At 44.3% G+C, this 25374-nt stretch overlaps 1 protein-coding gene across 1 annotated transcript; it reads right to left on the reverse strand.

The window, feature by feature from the left end:
- Window positions 1-1931: 1931 nt before the first annotated feature.
- On the reverse strand, window positions 1932-8794 carry hoxd13 (homeobox D13). The gene is made up of 2 exons (XM_016996717.2): window positions 7860-8794; window positions 1932-3533 (listed from the first exon to the last, which is right to left on the reverse strand). The coding sequence occupies exons 1-2, from the start codon at window positions 8635-8637 to the stop codon at window positions 3283-3285; spliced, it is 1029 nt and encodes a 342-aa protein (XP_016852206.2). The 5' UTR covers window positions 8638-8794; the 3' UTR covers window positions 1932-3282.
- Between the last annotated feature and the right edge of the window lie 16580 nt (window positions 8795-25374).

Here is a 25374-nt window from a genome sequence, read left to right on the forward strand (position 1 = left end):
TTTGAAATAAACTTTTTTCTTCAGTCTCCACACTTCCAGCATTGCAGTAAGTTAACACTTCAGTTTGGCATTTAAAAAAAAGAAAAGAAATGCAGTTTAGACTTCCAAAGAAAAGAGCTAGGCCAAGTTTCTAAGAGCAAGGGAACACAGGAAATAAAGTGTTTTAGGTTTATGGGTTTCTGACAAAGTTCTCAATCTCTGGAATACTAGAAATTTGGAGACTGAAGGAAAGCATTCAGAAGAATGTCTCTGTCTATATGTGGTTGTCTATATATGTTGTTTGTCCAATGGCATTTAATGTTTGCCATTATGTGTGCATTGTGATCCGCCCTGAGTCCTCTTGGGGTGAAAAGGACGGAATATAAATACAGTAAATAAATAAATAAATAAGATGAGAAGAAGACAATAGGGGAAATGGCCTCACTTTGCCCTCCATTCCTACGCCCCCTGTATGTAGTTACTGGGACTAAGGTCCCTTATACACTGCCATATAATCCAGGTTATCAAATAAATAATAATAACCTAAAATAGGAAAACTTTATTTGAAACGCACCCTATCTCCCAATAATCTAGATTATCCAGTTTGAATTGGATAGTATGAGTCTAACACTGCCATATAATCCAGTTCAAAGAAAATAACCTGGATTTTATATGGCAGTGTAGAAAGTGGCCCAAGTTCACTAAAGTTGGTGGGGGTTTACCTCCGACTAAGCAGGAACAACCCAATGAATTAAAGGACGCTGAACTCTCAGGTTCAGTGTTTTGGGAAAGCAGTCTTTATTCATAAATCAGTCCCACTGTATGCCCTGGAGCTTAGATCTACTTATCTGATATAAAAGTGGCGCCTAGAAGAGGAAAGGCAGAAAGGGGACTTGTTGAATTTTCCTTAATGGAAGCTGACCTTTAGACCCACCTGCCGCAAAGCTGTGTTTGTTGGTTTCCAGGGCACCGCTTGTCCACACTTTGGTCAATTATGCACGAAAACGCAAGGAGAACGACCCCGAAATCAAAGGCTAAATTCAGATAGAACTTATCTCTAGGGTCCTTCCACACAGTGGTATAACCCAGAATATCAAGGCAGAAAATCCCACAATATCTGCTTTGAACGGGATTATCTGAGTCCACACTCCCATATATTTCGGTTCAAAGCAGAAAATGTGGGATTTTATTCATCTGTGTGGAAGGGGCCCTAAGTCACCGCTTTTAGGTGACCCTTGTTGGCTCTCTGCTAATATCTGTGCCATTTGGTTAACAAAAGCTCTGAATTGCCTTCTTTCCCCGCTCAGGAAGAGTTGAAAGATGGCATTATGCACTGTGCTGCAGGAGAGACAAAAGAAGAACGGGGGCTCAATATTTATATAAAAATACACATTGATTTATACACACTTTTATACAACCAAACATATAGGCACCGGTCGGCTTAAGCCTTGGATCCCCACGCCACTGAGTGTGGTTGTCCTTGTTGTTGTTAAAGTAGTCGGCTGCAGAAACCAGTGTGGTTTATATAAACTCAGACACTGGTGCTTTTACCGAGTGGCCTCCCAAATCTCAATACAACAGCTCACGAATAGTCCCAGCTGTTTTACTGTGTACAACAGCAAACGAACCACCCAAAAAAAATAACAACTGAGTCCCCCCAAACCGTAAGCACAATACAGTCAACTTGGAGCACTGTAAAACTCCCTTGATTTCAATGCCGATTTCCTTGGGAACGAGCCACGTGGGCTCATTTGGCAGTAAAAGGGTAAAAACAAACAAAAACCCTGGGTTTCCATAAAGAACTGGGATCCATTTCAGCCTCTACAAAGAACATGAATTCTAGACCTGGACACAAGGCGGCCTATCGCTAGAGAAAGTGTGGAAGGCCATTCTGAAACAGGATTGCTTAAAATATATATTTATATATAAGTATGAAACTTTTTTTCCTTTAAAAAAAAAAGAGCTGGGTTGCTGTGAGTTTTCCGGGCTATATGGGTTCGCCCACATCCATGGCAAGAATTCTCAGAGGTTGTGAGGAATATTGGAAACTAGGCAAGGAAGGTTTATATAACTTTCAAAGGTCCAGAATGGGAGAAAGAACTCTTGTCTGATGGAGGCACTTGTGAATGTTGCAATGGACCACCTTGAAAAGCCTTGCAGCTTCAAGGCCTGACTGATTCCTGCCTGGGGAATCCTTTGTTATAAGGTGTTAGTTGGCCTTGATTATTTCCTGTCTGGAATTCTCCTGTTTTCTGAGTGTTGTACTTTATTTACTGTCCTGATTTTAGAGTTTTTAAAATACTGCTAGCCAGATGTTCATTTTCACGGTTTCCTCCTTTCTGTTGAGATTGTCAACATGCTTGTGGATTTCAATGGCTTCTGTGTGTAGTCTGACATGTGGTTGTTGGAGTGCTCCAGCATTTCTGTGATCTGAAATAATACACTGTGTCCAGGTTGGTTCATCAATTGCTCTGCTGTGGCTGACTTCTCTGGTTCAGTTAGTCTGCAATGCCTTTCATGCTGGTGTTTGGGCAGTGCTGCGTTTGGTGGTCCCTTTGCAGACTTGTCCACAGGAGAGAATGCTTCTGGAACATGGTCATACAACCCGGAAAACTCACAGCAACCCAGTGATTCAGACCATGAAAGCCTTCGACAACACACAATTGTCACTTGATCTCCATCCCGATTGTGCGAAGGTTTCACGGGGCAGTAATTAGTTTGTTTGTTTTTTATTTCAACAAAGTTTGCTTCTGTTTAGGAAGCTGAAGGAGAAGCCTTCCAAAAGGGAACAACCACACTTTGGAGGGCGGTTGCGGAAAACTGGAAGTCCTTTCTAGATTATTTCACATTTACAGTCGCCACCCACGTTGCCCTTTACCTGGTCCATGATCCCGCCTATATTGTACTCACTATTATTATTGCCTTCTAAACCGTGATCAAACTCCGGAGGGTTGTGTGTAGCTGTGTGTGTGTATACATCTGAGATATATCTATATACAATCTCAGACCCCTCCACTTTTTTTTTTTAGCACCTGGATTTCCTCCATCCACTTTAAAGAAGTTTCTCCACAGGACAAAGGCCTGGGGTGAGGCGAGAGAAACAGAAACTACCAAAATACATGGATTTTTAAAAAAAATACCTGCAGCATTCCATTACATCCATGAAGAAATGGCGAGCCTTTGGCTATAAGCAGTTCCAAAAATGCCCCCTTTACTTAAGGAGAAATATTAAAGATATTTCAAGTCTTTTTCAAAGCAAAGGAGAAGGCGAACCTAAGCCCAAGCCGAGGCGGAGGTCCCGGATCAGGAGACATTGTCCTTCAGCTTGGAGACGATTTTCTTGTCCTTGACGCGGCGGTTCTGGAACCAGATGGTGACCTGCCTCTCGGAGAGGTTGGTGGCCGCTGAGATCCGCCGCCGCTTGTCCTTGTTGATGAACTTGTTGAGGGCGTACTCGCTCTCCAGCTCCTTCAGCTGCAACTTGGTGTAAGGAACCCGCTTCTTGCGCCCGCGGCGGTAGACGCACATCTCCGGCTGGTTGAGGGTCACGTCTCCTGCACAGGGAGAGAAGGAGAGGGGGGGGGGGAGAGTTAAAGACGCGGGGAGAGGCCTTCATAAGGAAAGGAGTCCAGGAGAAAGAAGGTCGGGGCTGGGGGGAAACCAATGGAGGCACTGGCTTGTTTGATCTGCACGCCTCTCTCCTTCGCCTAGCCTTCAAAGCCATGGTCGTATCCAAACAGATCTTGTACCACCAGCCTCTCTCTTTCAAATATTCTCTAGAAGATAGTGGAAGGAGAAAGGTGGAATATAACCCTTACATATTACTATCTTTCTCGTTTACGGGGGGGGGGGGGGAGGAATCGGTATTTGTCAGTACATTGCGCCTTAGCCAGCAATGAAAATATTACAGCTAAATATTTCGATAGAGGACACTGGATATAGAAACTGGCCAGCACACATTTGGTGACATCAAATGTTATCCTTTGTTTCTGGGTATATTTCACCCGCTGATTCCAAAAACGGTGCCAGTTTTCACCTATCAGCTCTGGTTTTTGAGATACAGGACATATGCCATCTAGCAATCTGGAACACCATTGTTTTTGTCTAGGCAGCCAGAGATTACTGCCAAGACTTATCACTGAAGGCTACCTCCGTCTGGCAAGGTTCACATGGCCAAAGGTTCGGAGCTTCGAGATTTTTTAACATAAAGGACAGCTTCAGTAGACTGAGGCCCAGGAATAATGATAATTATTGTTATTTATTATGCTTATTTCATATGGTTTATGTACTGTCTCTATGCAATGTGTTTGTTATTGTTTACTTGGTTGGGTTGGGGAGATGGTGTTGTGCTCTCGTATTACGTAATTTCTGGTTTTTAACCATTTGTTCACAGTTTTGTGTCCCACATGTGGGAGAAAGGTAACGTAAAGGTAAAGGTTTCCCCTGACATTAAGTCTAGTCCTGTCCGAAGAGGAGCTCGTTGTCCATAGACACCTCCAAGGTCATGTGACTGCATGAAGCTTCCTTATCCCCCCCCCCCCCCCCAGTGGTACTTATTGATCTACTCACAAGTGAATGTTTTCGAACTGCTAGGTTGGCTGGGGCTAACAGCGGGAGCTCCCCCGCTCCCCCGCAAATTCAGCAGCTTAGCGGTTTAACCCGCTGTGCCACGGAGAGGGGGGGGAGGCTTGTGGGAGAAAAGCGGGATAAAAATAAACAAATAAATAAATAATCCTGAGTTATAAATGTCATTTCCTAATTGGTTCTATCATAAAAAACATGGAGAAAAGTTTATAATACTGCAGACACAGCATATTTTACTACAGTTTTTCAATGAATATCTCATAGAGTCTTAACCTATTCAACATAGTTTGTGACAGCCACAAAAAAGCAGTTTCTGGAATAGAACAATTATTTTCAAAGTAAGTACCGCACAATTAAACAGGAAAGAACACTTTCAAATCAGGAACAGAACTTTTTTCAAATATTGTTACATAGCGTAATGAATCCTGACAACTATATGTAAGAAACTACAGTTCATGCGTCTATCTTCAGAATTTTTTAGACCCTGGAACAGGTCTAAGAACTAAGACACCAAATATATATTTTTATTGGGCTGTGTTATTAATGATGATAGAAGATTTAAAATAACTGGGAACTTTGCACGGCTTTTATCAAGAAGGAAATTAAGTGAAACTTTCCTAGGCTAAGTCTACTCCTACAGATGCCTTTGATGTTGTTGCATCACAGGGGGTCTGCTTCAATCTAACAAAGTTTACGCTACCAATTTACCAACTGCTCTCTTTAAAGGGGCCTTCCACATAGCCATATAACGCAGAATATCAAGGTAGAAAATCCCACAATATCTGCTTTGAACTGGGTTATCTGAGTACACACTGCCATATGTTCCAGTTCAAAGCAGAAAATGTGGGATTTCATTCGGCTGTGTGAAAGCGGCCTGATTTAAAGTGCTATAGGTTGAGTACTTTGCGCTGCCTGTTCCAAAGGAAATGAGGCTCCTCTCTGTCAGACCTCCGAGGCTGTTTGTCCCTGCGGCTTGGGAAAGGGGGCAGGGGCCATCCTGGGCCGGGAGCCTCCAGGGCAAAGCAAACAACAGGAAAACGACCACAACAACAAGCTCAGAGATGAAGGGGAGAGGCCTGTCCTCAAGGCCTGGCCGCAGCTCTTCTTGGGCGTTTCTACAGTCCGAGCAACAATGGAAAGGACTGGAATGGGAAGGGAAGGGAAAGTCGAAACAGATCGAAATGGGGATCAAACCCCCAGTGGGATGTGGGTTAATTTTGCAAACAAGACCTCAATTGTTCAAGTCCCAACGGCTCAAGGTCAACAGGGCTTGCTCTGAAGAGTCCTCGGAGATCAGAAGCCCTTCAAACCACAGCCAAAACATGAAACACTTGCGAAAGTCATTGGAAAAGAGAAGGCGGCCGTGCTCGGACAAGAGGAAGGCAGCGGGAAAAGGGGGAGAAGGGGAGACACCATCGCAAAAAGGGTTGCTCGGTTTAAGAAAGCCACCGCCCTGAGTTCGCAAGACCTGAACAGAGTTTGTTAGTTACAAGGAACTGGAGGTCTTTCATTCGTAGTAGGGCCGCCATAAGTCAGTATTGACTTGAATGAAGGCAAGTAGCAAAAATAAATGTGCAAAAAAAGTGCTTCTAAAAAGCCAGTGAGGCCGGAAATCTGAGTGGGAAAAATACACTGAAGATTTGAGTTTTAAAAGCAACAGAGGGCATGCCGAGCACCCTATTCACTTTGTTGAAACATAAGGATAGGACATAAGTTCTATTACTACTACCGGTAGTAGTAGAAGTAGTTTACTGTATTCCAATCTTCTACTTAGGGTAACCCGATAAATGCAAGGTCTCAAAGTCAACCCCAAGCTCAGGTCTATTTTTGTCGTCGATATTACTATTATTTTTCAACAGTTTTCAACAGACCTTTTCAACAGACCTCACACCCTCTGAGCGTGTGTGTCATAAATGCAGGCGAAACGTCAGGAGATAATGCTTCTGGAACGTAGGCCATACAGCCCGGAAAACTCTCAGCAACCCATTATTATTATTTTGTCAACTTCGATTTGAATGAATGAGGCTGAATCTACACTGCCATATAATGCAGTTCAACTGTGTTGAACCAGATTATATACATCAACACTACCATATAATCCGGTTCAATACAGTAAAACTGCATTCTGAAACTGCATTATAAGACCTAGTCCTGCTCAGGTCGTAGAATAATAATAATAATGACCGGGCTATTGTGTGGTTTCTGGGCTTTATGGCCAGTGTTCTAGCAGCACTTTCTCCTGTCATTTCGCCTGCATCTGTGGCTGGCATTTCCAGAGGGTCATAATAATGACTATTATAAAAATGGAGACTTTATGTGCAACTTTCTCTCACACTCCAGGGACTGAATTTGTAAAGCGGTGAACATTCTCCCAGTGCAGATAGGTCTGGGGTGCCTCTCTGTCCAGCTGGGGGATTTTCCCTTCCTTTGTTCCCCCCTCCTGTAGTTTAGGGATTTTTTTTGTCTCAGAGCGACTTGAGAAAGTTGATTCTGGGATGAAAGAATTGTCTATCTGCAAGGACGTTGCCCAGGGGACGCCCAGATGTTTACCATTCTGTAGGAGGCTTCTTTCATGTCTCCACATGGGAAGCTGGAGCTGATTGACAGGAGCTCACCCTGCTCTCCCCATTCAAACTGCCGACATGTCGGTCAGCAGTCCTGCCAGCACAAGGGTTTAGCCCATTGTGCCACGGGGGCTCCATAAAGTCATAATAATGACTCTTATGAAAAATGGAGACTTTGTGTGAGACTTTCTCTCACACTCCAGCGTCTGAATTTCTAAAGCGGTGGCCATTCTCTCTGTGTACGTATGGGGCGCCTCTATCCAGCTGGAGGACCTTCCATCCCTTTGCTCTCCCCGCCCTCCCCTCCTGTGGTTTAGGTGGGCAGCTCTTTCCGGTTGGGTTTCCTTCCCGGACTGCACAGGTTTCTTATGTCATCCAATTTCCAGTCCTCAATGAGAAGTAGCGAGATGTGCCAGCTTGGAGGTTGGAACCCGGGAGAGCAGGTGAGCTCCCTCTGTCAGCTCCAGCTCCTCATGAGGGGACATGAGAGAAGACACCCACAAGGATGTTAAAACATCAAAACATCCGGGCGTCCCCATCCTTGTAGACGGCCAATTTTCTCACATCAGAAGCTACTTGCAGTTTCTCAAGTCGCTCCTGACACACACACAAATGAGTAGCTAGGCTAGAGACAGGGCTAAGATGAGGGATTCCTTTCCCACATTCCTATGCATGCTGACCTCCCTCTGCCCTCCCTTTCTCTCTCCCTTTCCCCCTCTCTCCCACGCCTACCTGTGAAGGAGGACTTCCAAAAGTGGGAGCCTTGACCTTGGTCCTTGGCGCAGTACACCTGCCCGTTCCACCCGTTGGCCAGCGTCCAGGACTGGTAGCCCTCCATGGAGATGTAGGCCTCGTGGCGGGGCTCCCCGGCCGCCGCGGAGCCAAAAGTGGAGACCACGTCCAGGTAGCTTGTGGGCACGTGCTGGTAGGGCCCCCCGGCGGCGGCGGCAGCGGCGGCAGCGGCGGCATAGCCCTGATAGAAGGAGACCTCCTTGGCCCGGGTGGAAGCCTCGCCGACGCCGCCGACGCCTCCCACCGCCGCTGCTCCAGCCCCTCCGGCGCCCAGCCCGGCCACGTCCATGTACTTCTCCACGGGGAAGGCGGCGGCGTGCGGGGAGGCCTTGAGCGCGGCGTTCTGCTGTAGCCCGACCCCGTGGGCCATCCGGCAGCTGTAGTAGGGGTGGTATCCCGGGTGGTAGCCCAGCGCGGCGGCGGCAGCGGCCGCGGCGCTAGCAGTTGCGGAGGGAGGAGGGGCCGCCGTCGAGGGCCCGGAGCAGTCCTTGGAGGAAGGCGCCTCCGAGGAGGAGGACGAGCGAGCCCCGGCGGAGCGCTCGTAAGGGAAACCCGAGGAGGAGGAGGAAGCCCCCGGGCGGCTCGGCGGCGCGCTCCCGAAGGCCGGAGGGGAGAGGAAGTTGCGGCAATGTCCGCCTCCTCCGCTGCTACTCCCTCCTCCTCCTCCTGCATCTCCCCGGAGCGGCTCCATCTCCCAGCCGCCCGCTGCTCGGCTCATGCTTCTTCCCGCGCAAAAGGATCCCGTCCCTTCTTTTGCTTCTGCTGCTGCTGCTTCTCTTCCTCCTCCCCGTCTTGGCCCGGCGGCGGAGGCCCAGCGGCGTTCATGGCGAGCCCTCTGTGGGAAGAAGGGGCCAGCCAGCCAGCAGACGGACGCTCGGGATGGTTTATAAAAACGAAGGCCACGTTGGGAGGGAGGGAGGGGAGCCGAAGCGCCTCTGGCTTCGCAGGGAGGCTGGGCGGGGCCCCATTGGTCGGCGGCGCCCACGTGACCCTGGCCCGGCCACCGGGAAACTGAGCCAGGGAGGGAAGGAGGGAGGGTCTGAAAAAGAGAAAAGAGGAAGGGAAGCTTCCCCCTCCCCTCCCCTCCACATCTAAACTTTGTTAAGGAGTGTGCAGCTCCAGTCTTCCCATCCGTAGACTTCTTTTCCTTTCAAAGTAAGGGGGGGATAAAGGCAGGAGGGGAACGGGGAGAGAACAAAGCTGCATGTACTGTATAGGTCTCTGAGTGTATGAGTGTGTATTACATATATATATATATATATATATATATATATATAGAGAGAGAGAGAGAGAGAGAGAGAGAGAGAGAGAATGAATAAATATACATTATATATACATATAGTATGTGCATATCTATATACATACACTCACTCACACACACACACACACATATATATTTATTACACATGCATATATATATATATATATAGAGAGAGAGAGAGAGAGAGGGATGAATAAATATATACATATACATTGTATATACGTTAGTATGTGCATACACACGTAGATAACACATGCAAACACACATATATAGAGGACGATTAAATATGTACATATACATATTTATACATACATATATTATGTGCATATATATATATACATACATACATACATATACACACACATATATAACACATGCACCCACGTAGAGAGAGGATGAATAAATATATACATATATATTGTATATAGATACATATAGTACGTGCATTTATACACACATATATACACATATTATATAATACACATGCATATAGTACCGTGTTTCCCTGAAAATAAGACAGTGTCTTATATTATTTTTTGCTCCCAAAGATGCACTAGGTCTTATTTTCAGGGGATGTCTTATTTTTCCATGAAGAAGAATTCACATTTATTGTTGAACAAAAAAAAAAGACCATTCATTATATACTGTACAGTAGTTGTCATCACAAACCAGCATAACCAAACTGTGAATCCTATCAAGAATTTCTTGTTACTATCATTATTTCCATGTACAACAATCTATGGTACGTACATTTACCAGTCCTGCATGCTCTGATATTCTGTTTGGCAGGCATACTTCCAAACACAAACTTTGCTAGGTCTTACTTTTGGGTGAGGCCTTATATTTAGCAATTCAGCAAAACCTCTACTAGGTCTTATTTTCAGGGGATGTCTTATTTTCGGGGAAACAGGGTATGTTTATGTGTATGTATATATATGTATGTGAGATATAGTATGTGACTACATTATGCACATAGTATACACACTGTGATCTACTGGTTTATTTGGGCCTGGACTCTGAAGATCAGGGTTGCATGTGTGTGTGTGTGTATATAGTGTACGTATTATTATTATTATTATTATTATTATTATTAATAATAATAACTTTATTTTTATACCCTGCCCCATCTCCCCAAGGGACTCTGGGCTGCTTACATTATGTGCATACACACTGTGATCCACTGGTTTATTTGGGCCTGGACTCTGGTGAACTGGGTTGAGTGTGTCTGTATGAATATATATACACACACACACACACACACACACACACACACACTCTATATACATACATACATACATACATACATAATGTCCATATACATACACATATATTGTAATATAGTATATATTGCATATATACATGCATATAGTATTGTGTATGTGTATGCATGCATGTGTGTGTGTGTATGTGTGCATATATATAGCATGTGCATACATTATACACATACACACTGTGATCTACTGGTTTGTTGGGGCTTGGACATTGAAGATCAGGATTGAGAGTGTGTGTATGAATGAATAAATATATACATATACATTATAGATACATACATATGCGATGTGCATATATACACATACATATACATATTACATATATATATATATAATGCATATAGCATGTGTATGTGTATGTATATGTGTGTGTAGGTAGATAGATAGATAGATAGATAGATAGATAGATAGATAGTGCATACATGATGAACATACACATTGTGATCAACTGATTTGTTTGCCTGGACTTTGGAAATCAGGGTTGCCCACTTAGCCACTCAACTGTCTTTGAGTCTCCTTGTGGAGAAAAAAAGCAGGGTATAAATAACCACTACCACCACCACCATCATCATTATCATCATCTCACTGGGTGACCTTGGGTGAGCTACACAATCTCAACCCCAGAAAACCCCAATTTGGGTCACCATAATTACAAGTCTCTGTATGTGTGTTTGTTGTTGTGTGCTTTCATTTCTGGACTCAAGGTGAACCTATTCCATATTTTCTTGGCAGAATTTGTTCAGGGCGGGTTTGGCCTTCACCTCCTTCTGAGGCTGAGAGCGTGTGACTCCTCTAAGGTCACCCCGTAGGTTTCCACGACCGAGCAGGGATCCCAGCGCTGTCTCCTTGGCCCAACACTCAGACCCCTGCCCCGGGCTGGCTCTCCCATAGCCATGCCCCTCCTCCAGTGGTTTTAGCCGGCCTCAACCAGTAGAAGGGCTATCAATCTTGAACCAGCTCATAAGGAGTTTGAGATCCCAATGACAGACAGACAGATGGATGCGAAGATATTAACCTTTCATCCCCGGTAAGGACCTGGGAAGAATGAGGTTAGAAGTGGAGAACAGAGATAGACTTTTTCTTACTGCTGCTACTATTTTAAAGATGAGATGAGAACTGGGTAGCGACTGAGATGGGAAACTTGAACATTCAATACTTTTTTTTTTGGCGTGGGAGGAGGTTTATTTCTATCCTCTCGAGGGGTCCGAAGGCACTGGAAATAATAAAGATCGTCACCATCATCATTCCCATCCTAACTGTTCCGGACTTTCGACCCAAACAATGCCACGCGCGTCCATTGTGGAAGACCTTTCCGGACTTTCCAAAGCCCTCCTTCTCGAAAAGCGAGGGTTTTTTTTTTAAAAAAACTGTAGCTTCTGACACCCATTTCTCTCCCGACCCTAACCCCAGTTTAGGAAGAAATAAGCTCCTGAAGATATCCCCCTGCCCACGCGAGTCTCGAGTCATCGATGGACACAGGGGCGCACATTTTTTATTTATTGCACGGTTTATCCGTTGCTCTTAAGTAAGTTCGTCCAACGCCTAGAAAGATATGAGAGGCCTATAAGGGAAAGCGAAAGGGACGCGGGAGAGGGGGGGGGGGGTCCTGGACAGATTTTATAATACCCGATCCTTGCAATGATTAATTAATACCTACTTGCAAATTCCGATGGAATAAAAGAAGGTATGTTCTTTCTTTTTGTTTTCTGTCCCAAGTTTTAACCGCCCCTGAGCTTCCCATATTCTCCTCCCCGGCCAGATCCCAAATACATTTCCTAAAAAGATCACCGGGTGGGGCTTTCGGACGGGAAGATATTCTAGTATTTACACGTAGTGGCTGGAACCCCGGAGAAGAGAGAAAGGGGCATAAAGTGAGGCCTCTAGATTTCTGCCGCGAGAGTAAAGGACCCAGAAAATAAGGTTGGATCTCCACTGCCAAATAATGCAGTTTGAACAGCATTATATGGCAAATAAGGACTCATATGATGCAGTTGAAATGGCATTGTGTTGTCGAAGGCCTTCATGGGTTGCTGTGAGTTTTCCGGGCTGTATGGCCATGCTCCAGAAGCATTTTCTCCTGAGGTTTCGCCCACATCTATGGAGACATTCTCAGAGGCTGTGAGGTCTGTTCGAACTGGGGTTTATATACATAGAGAAGCCATGTGGACAATATCAACGGAAAGGAGGAAACCATGAAAATGAACAAAATCTGGTTACCAGTATTTTAAAAACTCTAAAATCAGGACAGTAAACAAAGAACAACACTCAGAAGACAGGGGAATTCCAGACAGAAAACAATCAGGGCCAGCTAACACCTCAAAACAAAGGACTCCCCCAGGCAGGAAGCAGCCAGGCAAGGCCATTCAATGCAAATCAAGGTGGTCAATTGCAACATTCACACTTTCCTCCGGCAGACAAGTGTTCTTTCTCCCACCCTGAACATTTCACAGATATACAAACTCCACTTGCCTAGTTTCTAACAGACCTCACAACCTCTGAGGATGCCTATCATAGATGTGGGCGAAAGGTCAGGAGAGAATGTTTCTGGAACATGGCAATACAGCCCAGAAAATTCACAGCAACTCAGTGATTCCAGCTATGAAAGCCTTCGACATCTGGAATGGCATTATTTGACCTAGCCTGATTACCTCATCACACTAGAGCATGAATCCACTTTAAATCCGGTTTCTGCCTCCTGGGATTTGGTGAGGCTCAGGACATGTCTGGCTGAACTGTTTAAAGCCCCCCCCCCCCCCCCAAAGTGAATTTAAAATGGATTTAAATTGGATCCAAGCTCTAGTGTGATGAGGTCCTAAGTCTTCCTATGTTAATTTCTATCAGCCTTCAAAGAAAACTGCCTCCCTTCCATAGTGTTTAACTGTCTTACAGTGGAAGCATAAAGAGTTGAAAGGAGCAAACAAAGGGGGGAGGGAGGAAGAAAGGAGTTTTTCCCCCCAAACCACATGCTAATATCTTACTTCAACTCCGCCAAACTGGGAAAAAGAGTTGCCTAAGAATCCCATTTTCCCAAATGGCTGGTCACTGGAGGAGATTTTGGGAGGCCAGGTGGAAAGACTTCTCGGAGGGAAGCAAAGGAATTCATAGCAATAGCGGATCCAGAGCCCAGATTCATGCCCTGGACGCTGGGAAGTTGCTGCCCTATAGAACAGACATGCCACCTCCCTCCCCCAGGCCTTGAGGGAGAAGAGATTGGCAAAGGAAAAGGGAGAAAGAAAGAGAGGGAGAAGGAAAAAAAACCTGTCGCAGGGTTTGCGGTCTTCCTTGATGCCTTTGGCAGTTTTCTGGGAGGAATGGAAAAGCCCTGCCAACGCGGGCCCGGCGAGGGGAGACGCCAGTGAGTGGCTACATTTCCTCCCAGGATGCATCTACATTGTAGAATGGATGCGGTTTGATACCATTGTAACTGCCAAGGCTCAATGGTATGGAATCCGGGGAGTTGTCATTTGGTGAGGCACCAGCTCTCTTTGGCAGAGGAGGCCCAAAACCTTGTATAAAACCCAACCCCTCATGATTCCATAGCGCGCTATGGCAGTTAAAGTGGGGTCAAGCTGCATTCATTGAACAGTGTAGATGCATGCCGAGTCATTCCCTCATCAACCCAGAGGGTCACGCAGTTCACGCTCCTCTGAACCCAATTCCTACTTGTTCCCGGAATTAGGAAGTGGTTAGGAAAGGACGCCAGCATAACACACACGCATACACGAAACCCGAAATGGTTCTTCTACTCAGTAGAATGACTTTCCCCCTTTTCTCTTGGCAGAGCTTAAGAGCGCACAGTTTGGAAAATGTTTCCCCTCCTTTTAAAGCATTTCTGCAAGATCAGAGAGGCACACCACGTCCCACAGCCGTGGGTTAACTTGGATTGTTCTGTGATAACTCTTAAACTCCAAGGCTCAGAAATTAGAAAGACGGGGGCGGGTTAATAGGAACAGGGCCCAGCTCAAGCCAAACACTTTGGAAAGGCTGTGATGGAAAGGGCGCGCAGGGAAACCCCGACCCTACTGAAATCCGCAGCTGGATCCCTGCCTTGTCCTCTGCATTTATGTTCAACTGCGTTTTGAGTGGGAAGAATAGTCAGCTGCCAGCAATTCGTGGCGATTTTTTTCCCTCCACATGACGTGGCAAGGCCCACTCCAGCCCCTTTGAAAACGTGGGTTAACTAATGTCTGACTACTCTGGCACAGTTTGCTGCGTGTGGCTATGCCAAGGGGTGTGTCTAGACCAGGCATGGGCAAACTTTGGTCCGCCAGGTGTTTTGGACTCCAACTCCCACAATTCCTAACAGCCTACGATTTTTGGAACATTTCATTTTAATATTTATATTAGGATGCTTTAATACTTTGTCTTCGTATTTAAATGTTGTGTATGCATATGTTTAATGGTTTTTAATGATTTTAATTTATAGCTATATGTTAGTGTTTAGTTATTATTATTTTTTCTATTTTATGTATGTTGGCACGGAATTTCTGCTATTAATATGTTGTAAACCGCCTTGAGTCCCCCCCCCCAGGGGAAAATAAATAAAATAAATAGAAAATAAATAAATAAATAAATAAATAGACTATAGAACAATTGTAATTTGACACCACTTTAACTGCCACATCTCAATGCTGTGGAATCCCGGGAGTTGTAGTTTGCTGCTCTATGGCCGAGAAGGCCTACTAAAACTACAACTCCCGTGATTCCATAATACTGGGCCATGGCAGTTTAAAATGGTGTCAAACTGCATCCATTCTATAGCCTAGATCAGTGGTTCTCAATTTGGGGTCCCCAGATGTTTTGGGTCTACAACTCCCATAAATTCCAGCCAGTTTAGCAGCTTTTGTGATTGCTGGGAGTTGAAGGCCAAAACCACCTGGGGACCACAGGCTGAGAACCACTGGCCTAGATGAACCCCAAATTATGAGCTCAGGAGGAAAGCAGGAACGAAGCAAGGCAGAAGAACCTCTTTACACACATACAGAAATATTGGGGTCCCCCATATTTGCATATAATCTCTCCGTTTTGCAGAAACACTCCAGCAAAGGAGCCAAGTTTCTGGAAGGACTCACCCAGGAAAGCAGGTCAATATGACCCGGGATTTAAGCAAACAAAGTCAGCCGGGGGTGGAGGGGGAAATAAATGTCCTCCTCACAGCTTCTTGTCTAACCAGACTCTCTGGGAAAGAAGGGGAGACCTTCCTCGCTGGATCCGCAGCACCTTTCCGGCCATCTTTCCCTCCCTCCCCCTTGGCATTGAGTCAAGGTGCGTGCGGCTAACCTCATACATTTTTTCCATTTGCAAATGGCGCGGGAAGCATCAGAGTAAACAATTCTGTCAGCTGGTTCTGGGCGCCCGGGGAACCGACTTCTTCTTCGGGGCTTCCTGAGAAAAGGGGAGGGGGATTTCGGGAAGAAATTAGCTCACTCTCTTCCCCCCTCCTTCCGCCCCACCAAAGACTTCATGGAAGAGTTATGCAGAACCATTGCCCCTTATTAAATGCTATAATAAATGAATCCTCGGAGCCATCTACACTGTAGAATTAATGCACCACTTTCACTAACATGACTCAGTCCCATGGGAGCCTGGGATTTGTAGTCTAAGGCCCCTTCTGCACTGCCATATAATCCAGATTATCAAAATAGATAATCCACATTATTTGCTTTGAAGTGGATTATCTGAGTTTACACTGACATCTAATCCAGTTCAAAGGAGACAGTTTGGATTTTATGTGTCAGCTTGGAAGGCGCCTTAGAATGTGAGTTGCTGTGAGTTTTCCGAGCTGTATGGCTATGTTCCAGAAGCATTCTCTCCTGGTGTTTGGCCCACATCTATGGCAGGCATCCTCAAAAGTTGTGAGGTTTGTTGGAAACTAAGCAAGGGAGGTATATACAGTAGAGTCTCACTTATCCAAGTTAAACCGGCCGGTAGAAGCTTGGATAAGCGAATATCTTGGATAATATAGAGGGATTAAGGAAAAGCCTATTAAACGTCAAATTAAGTTATGATTTTACAAATTAAGCACCAAAACATCATGTTTAACAACAAATTTGACAGAAAAAAGCAGTTCAATATGCAGTAATGTTATGTTGTAATTACTGTATTTACGAATTTAGCACCAAAATATCACGATATATTGAAAACATTGACTACAAAAATGGCTTGGATAATCCAGAAACTTGGATAAGCGAGGCTTGGATAAGTGAGACTATATGTGAAAGGTCCAGGGTGGGATAAAAAAACTCTTGTCTGTTGGAAGTGTGAATGTTGCAATTAATCACCTTGATTGGCATTGAAAAGCCTGGCAGCTTCAACACTGGCTGCTTCCTGTCTGGGGGAATCTTTGTTGGGAGGTGTTAGCTGGCCCTGATTGTTTCCTGTCTGGATTTCCCCTGTCTTCTGGGTGTTGTTTATTTACTGTCCTGATTTTAGAGTTTTTAAGTACTGGTAGCCAGATTTTGTTCATTTTTATGGTTTTCTCCTTTCTGTTGAAATTATCCACATGCTTGTGGATTTCAATGGCTTCTCTGTGTAGTCTGTGTAGGCCTTCGAATGTTTTTGGTCTTCTCTGTCAAAGAGTGCCGGTGCCTCACCAAACTACAACTCCCAAGATTCCATGACATTAAGCCATGGAAATTAAAGTGGTGTTAAAATGCATCCATTCTGCAGTGTAGCTGCACCCCATGAGAAAGCCTTAGTGCCATTTCCCTTGGGTCCTGCAGACGAAAGCGCTGAGTGCGAGACAACGTTCAGATGTCTCTCTTCAATCGAACCGTTTCCAATGGTGTTAGCTAAGGAGAGGGGTACAAATAAAGATATTGCTCTTCCAAAGAAGAATTGTGTCTTGCGTTGATATTTCCAGCAGTCCTCAATTTTCTACGCATAACCGGGACGTTAAACTTCAGTTGCTTATTTAGAGAGACGGTTTAAGGATGTACGTAAGGTAAAGTGAGAGGCAGGTAAAGTGAGGAAAGGAATGGCAGCAAAGTGGAGTGTGAAGGATGTTTCAGGTCTCATTCTCAGTAAAGGGAGAAATTTGGGGACTGGGAAGAAATTTCATACTGCAGGCAGTACTCATTTTGTTGCCGAAGGCTTTCATGGCCGGAATCACCGTGTTGCTGTGAGTTTTCCGGGCTGTATGGCCATGTTCTAGAAGCATTCTCTCCTGACGTTTTGCTTACAGCTATGGCAGGCATCCTCAGAGGTTTTAAGGTCATTCGTTTTTGTTTTATTTCGCCTCTACTGTGGCTACAACCACTGCTGGTTTCTCAGGCCTGATCTACACTGCCATAAAATGCAGTTTGAATTGCATTTGAACAGCGTTATAGGGTCGGTGTAGAACCATATAACGCAGTTTAGCGCTGTTCCAATTGCATTATGTAGATTTAACTCAAGTTTTCTGGATACGGAGATTCGCCTCCAGTGTACCTGAGGAAAAGATTCACGCACAAATTTCCTTGCCACCCTGTGCTCTCTTTTAGGGAAAGTTTCTCCCTTTGCTTCTACCAGTCACAAGTTAGTGAAATGTTGGACACTGACTGGGTTCTCTTATATAGATTCAGGATCTGGGGAACAACGGGGAAAATATTTCCCGAAATTTAATGGAGAAGTGAGTCACAAATCGGTGGGCTTCCGGAATGAGACTTTGGGCTCTGTCGGAAAAAAGAAAGACAAAGAACCTTGTTTCTTAATGGGTGTCTGTGTGCATACACAAGGAACTACTCAATCATTTGCTAGCTTGTTAATACTGGGTTGCCGTCCATTATACGTATTTCGATTGCTCTCTCCTTTGTTTTTATTTTTCTTCTGTGTCTTGCTTTCTAGTTATTCTTTAATTTCTATCCAGCTCAGAACTCATACGACTAAATAGTAAAGATTTTACAACGTCTGCTTTCCTTGATGTGGTCCTTTCCTGCTTCCATGTATTGGGAGCGGTGCTGATGATTCTTTGAAAAGGAAGATTTTACTTTTCTGCGATTCATTGCTGTGGGTACTTAGCTTCGTATATAAATACAAATAAACACCAATGAAGCACTTGGGGAGCAATGCTTCACTTGGGAAATAAGCTTCACTGAATTCAAGTCAGGCTCCTTCTGCACTGCCATATAACTGGATTTTATATGGCAATGTAGAAGGGGCCTAAGGCCGCTTCCACACAGCTGAATAAAATCCCACAATGTCTGCTTTGACATTATCTGAGTATGGACTGAGATAACCCAGTTCAAAGCAGATATTGTGGGATTTTCTGTCTTGATATTCTAGGTTATATGGCTGCGTGGAAGGGCCATAGTCTTCTTCAGTTCGATGAGGTTTGTTTCCCAATCCAGGCATGGGACTGGGGTCTTCTTTATTAGAAAAGGGGAGACACACGTTTCTACATTTCTCATCAAAGGGCCCCAGATATGCAGTATCCAACTAACCAGCCCTAAAATCTTGTCTGTCTGAAAGGGAAAGGGAAAATTTAATTCCAGTTTCCAATGGAAAACAGCAGTCCTTAAGTATTTTCCGTCATGATCGGATGGGTTTATTGCTTTGAAAGAAAAATCTGATTCCATATATAAAAGTACCTTTAACCACAGATGTTATTTTAGTGTAAGAGTAGCAATTAGTCAACATGATCATGACAGGAAGGGAATCCTTTCCCAAATTCCCCTTCAGTCCAATGAATTGCTGTCTCTTAAGTATGAATGGATAGGATTTTCGTTGGTTTGGATCTTGAGTTTATACTCAAATTGATTTTTTCCAGCATGTGGTGAATACAGAGTGGATGGAAACCAAACCAAACGACCCGTTCTGTACCTCTTTGCTTAAAAATTAGTCACAGGTAATAATTTCTTAGGGCGCAGAGAAAGACAGCCTCACCTTTGCCTCCTCATGACCCTCTCACATCTGACTAAATTCAGGTATTTCTTAGCTAATGTAGGCGCCTCACTTTGGGTGCAAGTGTTGTCCTTTTAAGGATGAAAATAGTCCAGCGAACATCAGTAGACGATCAAGAAGGTTACATTCCTCCTTGGGAGGAAGCCAGAGTGTCTGTGGACCTCTTAGGGCCTTTCCACAAAGTCATATAACTCAGAATATCAAGGCAGAAAATCCCATGATACTTGCTTTGAATAGGATTATCTGAGTCCACACACTGCCATAAATTCCAATTCAAAGCAGATATTGTGGTTTATCTGCCTTGATATTCTAGGTGATATGGTTGTGTGGAAGGGCCCTAAGCAAAGGTGTAAATGGTCACCAAAAACTATTGACAGCAACAGAAGTCAGAAGGGAAGCTACCCTTGAACTTTACGTTTGCTAATTGAACTTGTATTGTGTGTATATGTATATGTATGTGTGTGTGTATATGTATATATATATATATATATATATAGCCTTGATCTTTGTGTTTTGTGCGTTGCACGAGCATAAATATGCCATGTACACTGAGAGAAGAATGTATGATCCCATCTACCCTATTTAAAATGGCATTATATGATCAGTGTAGACTCATATAATGCAGTTCAATGCAATATAGATGGAGGCTTTGTAAAATCTGAGGGACCCACTCTATCCCTGGATATATGCTCCCCACATCAGTATTTATCACTCGGTACACCAAGGGCAGATGTGCTGTTTATATGCACAAAAGCTGACACAAAAATAAAATTTAGTTAGTCTAAAAGGTGCTGACATATTTCCTTTTCTACCTTCTTCTGCCTCCTTTTCTAGTGTAGAATCTATGATTCTATACTAGAGACTTACAGGGCTATTTCTCTGAAAACTACAATCTTTGGTCTTACCTTTGATGGTGTAGTACTCAATGCCAACCACTAGATGGCCCTACAAGTTTTCCTCTTAAAGCTTCGCTCAGTCAATGCTCTGGACAGCCGCCCAGTTATGTTAGCATGAAATTTGAAGCTTTGGGGCAGCTAAGCTTAAAATAATTTTGACTGCAAAAGAAGAGACAGACAACACAAGAGCAAGAAGAAATCTCTGCTGTATTGTCTTCTAGCCGGTCCATAAGACCCAGGGGCAGGAGAGAATACTGCAATTGTAAATGGGTTTCTCAGTAATGTAGTTCTAAAACAAAGGGATGAAACCTCACTGCATGACAGTGGTCTTTGTAATGGAACAGTTATTATTAGCGTCTTAGAAGCCGCAAAAGCCTTGAGGAAATTCACATATGACACAGCATTCATAATCCTACACAGCATTCATAATCCTCAAGGAAGACCTGTCTTCCTTGAGAGACAGAAATAGAGGAAAACGGAGAGACATATAGTAGATGGATATTGAACTTTGGGGTGCACCTTATGTAAATAATAATTTTGAATGCCTCTGAATTGTATTTCTCTCTCTCTCTTTTCATTCTAATCCTTTCCTTATATATGTAGCTATAAAACCATTTATCAGTAATTGCCTGGATATTGCAGTGCAATGTAGCTCTTAATTATACTTGCTTGCGGTCTGCACAGGCATACACACACTGTATATATGTATGTATGAGTAGATTCTCTTTGTTATTGTACCTTTCAAGTCATTTGCAATTTATGGAGATCTCAAGATGAGCCCATTGCATGGTTTTCTTGGTATCATTTGTTCAAAGGGTGGGGAGGCTTTCCCTGAGGTTGAGAGAGTGTCCAAAGTCCAAATCCCCCAATAGGTTTTAATGACTAATTGGTTAATTCCAGCCTTAGTCTGCAGACTCATGGTCCAACGTTCAAACTACTAAATCCTGTGTTGGTTTAATTAAATAATGTTTGATCTATATATTGAAATGCCTGCACTCAGTGTGCCATATCTCCTTCCCCTTGCTTGCTGTTAGGTATTATTATTATTATGTTTATTTATACTCTCCACAGGGAGACTGAGGCCTTTTCTACACTGCCATATGAAATCCAAATTATCTGCTTTGAACTAGATTTTATGGCAGTGTAGACTCAGATAATCTGGATTATTTTATTTGACAATCTGGATTATATAGCACTGTAGAAGCGGCCTCAAAGGTGTGTGTTCTTTGCTTCTGTGTGTCTCTTGGGAGTGGGGGCCACTTCTCTCACACATGTTAAGGGTATTGCCTTAAAGACAAAAGGTGCATCTACATGGGAATGAATGCAGCTTTAAGTGCCCTGGCTCAATGCTACGGAATTATGGAGTTGTAGTCTAGTGAGGCACCAGCATTTTTAGCAGAGAAGCAAAGACCTTGTAAAACGACAACTCCCATCATGGCAATAATGTGAAACTAAAACTGAAGACGCACTTTAAAGCTATGCCTGTGGTACAAGCAATAATAATAATAATAATAATAATAATAATAATAATAATAATAATGGGTTGCTGTGAGTTTTCCGGGCTGTATGGCCATATTCCAGAAGCATTCTAGAAGTTGTGAGGTTTGTTGAAAAACTATGCAAGTGGGGGTTATGTATCTATGGAAAGTCCAGGGTGAGAGAAAGAACTCTCGTCTGCTTCAGGCAGGTGTGAATGGTGCAGTTGGTCAGCTTTATTAGCATTGAATGGCCTTGCACCTTCAAAGTCTGGCTTCCTCCTACCTGGGGAAATACTTTGTTGGGAAGTGGTTAGCTGGCCCTGGTTGATTCATATCTGGAATTCCCCTATTTTCTGAGTGTTGTTCTTTATTTACTGTCCTGGTTTTTGAGTTTTTTTAAATACTGGTAGCCAGATTTTGTTCATTTTCCTCCTTTGTGTTGAAATTGTCCACATGCTTGTGGATTTCAATGGCTTCTCTGTGTAGCCTGACATGGTGGTTGTTAGAGTGGTCCAGCATTTCTGTGTTCTCAAATCATATGCTGTGTCCACTAGGTTAGTTCATCAAGTGCTCTGCTCTGCTGACTTCTCTAGTTAGTCTGCAGTGCCTTTCATGTTCCTTGATTCGTGTTCGGGCAATGCTGCGTTCGGTGGTTCCTATGTAGACATGTCCACAGCTGCATGGTATACTGTAGACTCCTGCAGAGGTGAGAGGATCCCTCTTATCCTTTGCTGAACGTAGCATCTGTTGGATTTAATAATAATAATAATAATAATAATAATAATAATAATAATAAAGTAATAATAATATAGTCCAGAATCTGCTGCCTGGGAATGCGGTGAAATCGCTCATTCTCCGGATATTTCTTAACAGAGAGACTGGATGGCCCTCTGTCCGGAGTGCTTTGATTTTGCATTCTGGAGTTGGACTGGATAGCCTTGGGGGTCTCTTCCAATTGTAGGATTCTAGTTCAGACGCGGAAGAAGGCGGCAAAACAGAATGCAAACCTAGGCAGGAAGGCATCCCTCTGAAACCCAACCTGGACGGGCAGCCTTTCCTTGCCAAGCTCCTCCCAGCCCTGAGCGAAACCCGAGAAGGCTGACCCCCGCGGCGACCTTTCCTGCTCTGGCTGACACTGGCGGTGAAACCAAGTTCATCCTCGCACCGCCGCCTGGCATCGGAGGGTCTAGACAGATGTAAATACCGCCGGCCTCTTTAGCAGACCGGCTCCTCCGTGGGTCCGTCCCCTCCTTGCCCTCCGCCGTTCACCTCGAAGCACCCCTACTATTTGCGGAGAAGCAAATATTGACTCAGTCTCCTCGTTCCGAGGAGCGCCTTAAAAGCAGGCTGCCCCACTCCCCGGGCCTCTCCTCCCCATCCCCTTTCAATTAAGTCGGACGGGACCTTGCCCATTAAAAACCTGGACAAACAGGGACAGAGAACAACTTGCTGGAAAGGCAGGAGGAGGTTTCAAAGTATAGGCTTCAGACCGTGGCAGCGACCTGACTAAAACGTAAGGGAGAGCAACTGAGAAGGCACAACTACAGAAACTAGGGGTCCTTCCGCACAGCCCTATATCCCAGAATATCAAGGCAGAAAATCCCCCAATATCTGCTTTGATCTGGGTTATCTGAGTCCACACTCAAATAATGTGGGATTTTCTGCGTTGATATTTTGGGATATAGGGCTGTGTGGAAGGGTCCTGGGTTGCTGTGAGTTTTCCGGGTGAATGACCATGTTCCAGAAGCATTGAATGACTTGCAGCTTCGAAGTCTGGCTTCTTCCTGCCAGTGGGAATTCTTTGTTGGGAGGTGTTAGCTGGCCCTGATTATTTCATGTCTGGAGTTCCTCTGTTTTCTGAGGAATTCCAGGCCATACAGCCCGGAAAACCCATAGCAACTCAGGACACTTCCACACAGCCCTGTAACCCAGGATATCAAGACAGAAAATCCCACAATATCAGCTTTGAACTGCGTTATCTGAGTCCACACTGCCATATATCCCAGTTCAAAGCAGATATTTTGGGATTTTCTGTCTTGATATTCTGGGATATAGGGCTGTGTGGAAGGGCCCCTAGTGATTCCGGCCGTGAATGCCTTCCTCAGCACAGCTACAGAAACTCCTTTTGCCTCGGAGGAGGAGGAGGAGGAGGAGATCCAAACTTTGGGCCGCCAGAAAGTTTTCTAAATGAAAACTAATTCTAAAGGGTCTAAGAGCCCCTTAACTAAGCTGCCTAAAAATATTAAATATCAAATATCGACTTTATTAGTCACCCCCCTTCCCAAGGAATGACGAATTCAAATCCACCGCAGTCGCTGTCGTCACCTAATATCTACTTAAGGCGCGTATTTTCTCAGGAGTAAATCCCATATGCTGATTGGGTTTTACTCATAGGCAACAAGGGATAGGATTCCAGTCCTCGCTGTAGACGATTAAACTATATTTTTATGGCACGCACTTAATTTTTTCCTCTTTTAGGAAGGCAGTCACACTTTGAAAGACTTCTCACATAAATCCAACCATTGGTATTATTTTAAAAGGTGCAAAATATAACATTAACCCAAGAAAAGAGGAGGGTGGAAGCCGGAAGGAACTCGCGAATCGAACCTGATGAAAGCCGTTCTTTATCAACTGCAAAGGAATATTTTTAATTAGCCTCTTTAAAAAAATGGAAGTGATCGCTATGTTGCTACGTGCGAAATGCATTCTGGGCGACTTTTCTGCGCTTCTTGAGGTGCATCTACACTGTAGAAAGAAAACGCTTGACACTACTATAACCGCCTGGCTCAACCCTATGGGATCCTGGGATGTGTAGTTTGGTGGTGCACCAGCACTCTTTCGCAAAGAGGGCTAAATAGTATGTAAAACCCCACAAGTCTCATGATTTCATAGTACTGAATCAGGGCAACTATTTATGTTTTCTGAGAATCTGATAGGGAAGTGGGCTGCTGTGGGTTTTCAGGGCTATCTGGCCATGTTCCAGAAGCATTCTCTCCTGACGTTTTGCCCACATCTTTGGCAGGCATCCTCAGAGGTTGTGAGATTTGTTGGAAAGCAAGGGAGGTTTATATATATATGGAAGATCCAGGGAAGATCTGTTGGAGGCGTGAATGTTGTAATTCAGTGGTTCTCAATCTGTCGGGCCCCCAGGTGTTTTGGCCCACAACTCCCAGAACTCCCCAAAACTTCTGGGAGTTGAAAACCAAGACATATGGGGACCCACAGGTTGAGAACCACTGTTGCAATAAATAATCTTGATTAACATTGAAAAGGCTTGCAGCTCCAAAGCCTGGCTGATTCCTGCCTGGGAAATCCTTTGTTGGAAGAAAAAGAAGTCAGCTATAGCAGAGCACTTGATGAACCAACGTGGGTACAGCATATTATTTGAAAACACAGAAATGCTGGACCACTCTAACAACCACCATGACAGACTACACAGAAAAACCATTGAAATCCACCAGCATGTAGGCAATTTCAACAGAAAGGAGGAAACAATGGAAATGAACAAAATCTGGCAACCAGAATTTTAAAAACTATAAAATCAGGACAGTAAATAAAGAACAGCACTCTAAAAACAGGGGGAATTCCAGACAAAAAACAATCAGGGGCAGCTAACACCTCCCAACAAAGGATTCCCCCAGGCAGGAAGAAGCCAGGCCTTGAAGCTGC

This window comes from Anolis carolinensis, chromosome 1, assembly GCF_035594765.1.
Source record: "Anolis carolinensis isolate JA03-04 chromosome 1, rAnoCar3.1.pri, whole genome shotgun sequence".
Lineage (NCBI taxonomy): Eukaryota > Metazoa > Chordata > Lepidosauria > Squamata > Dactyloidae > Anolis > Anolis carolinensis.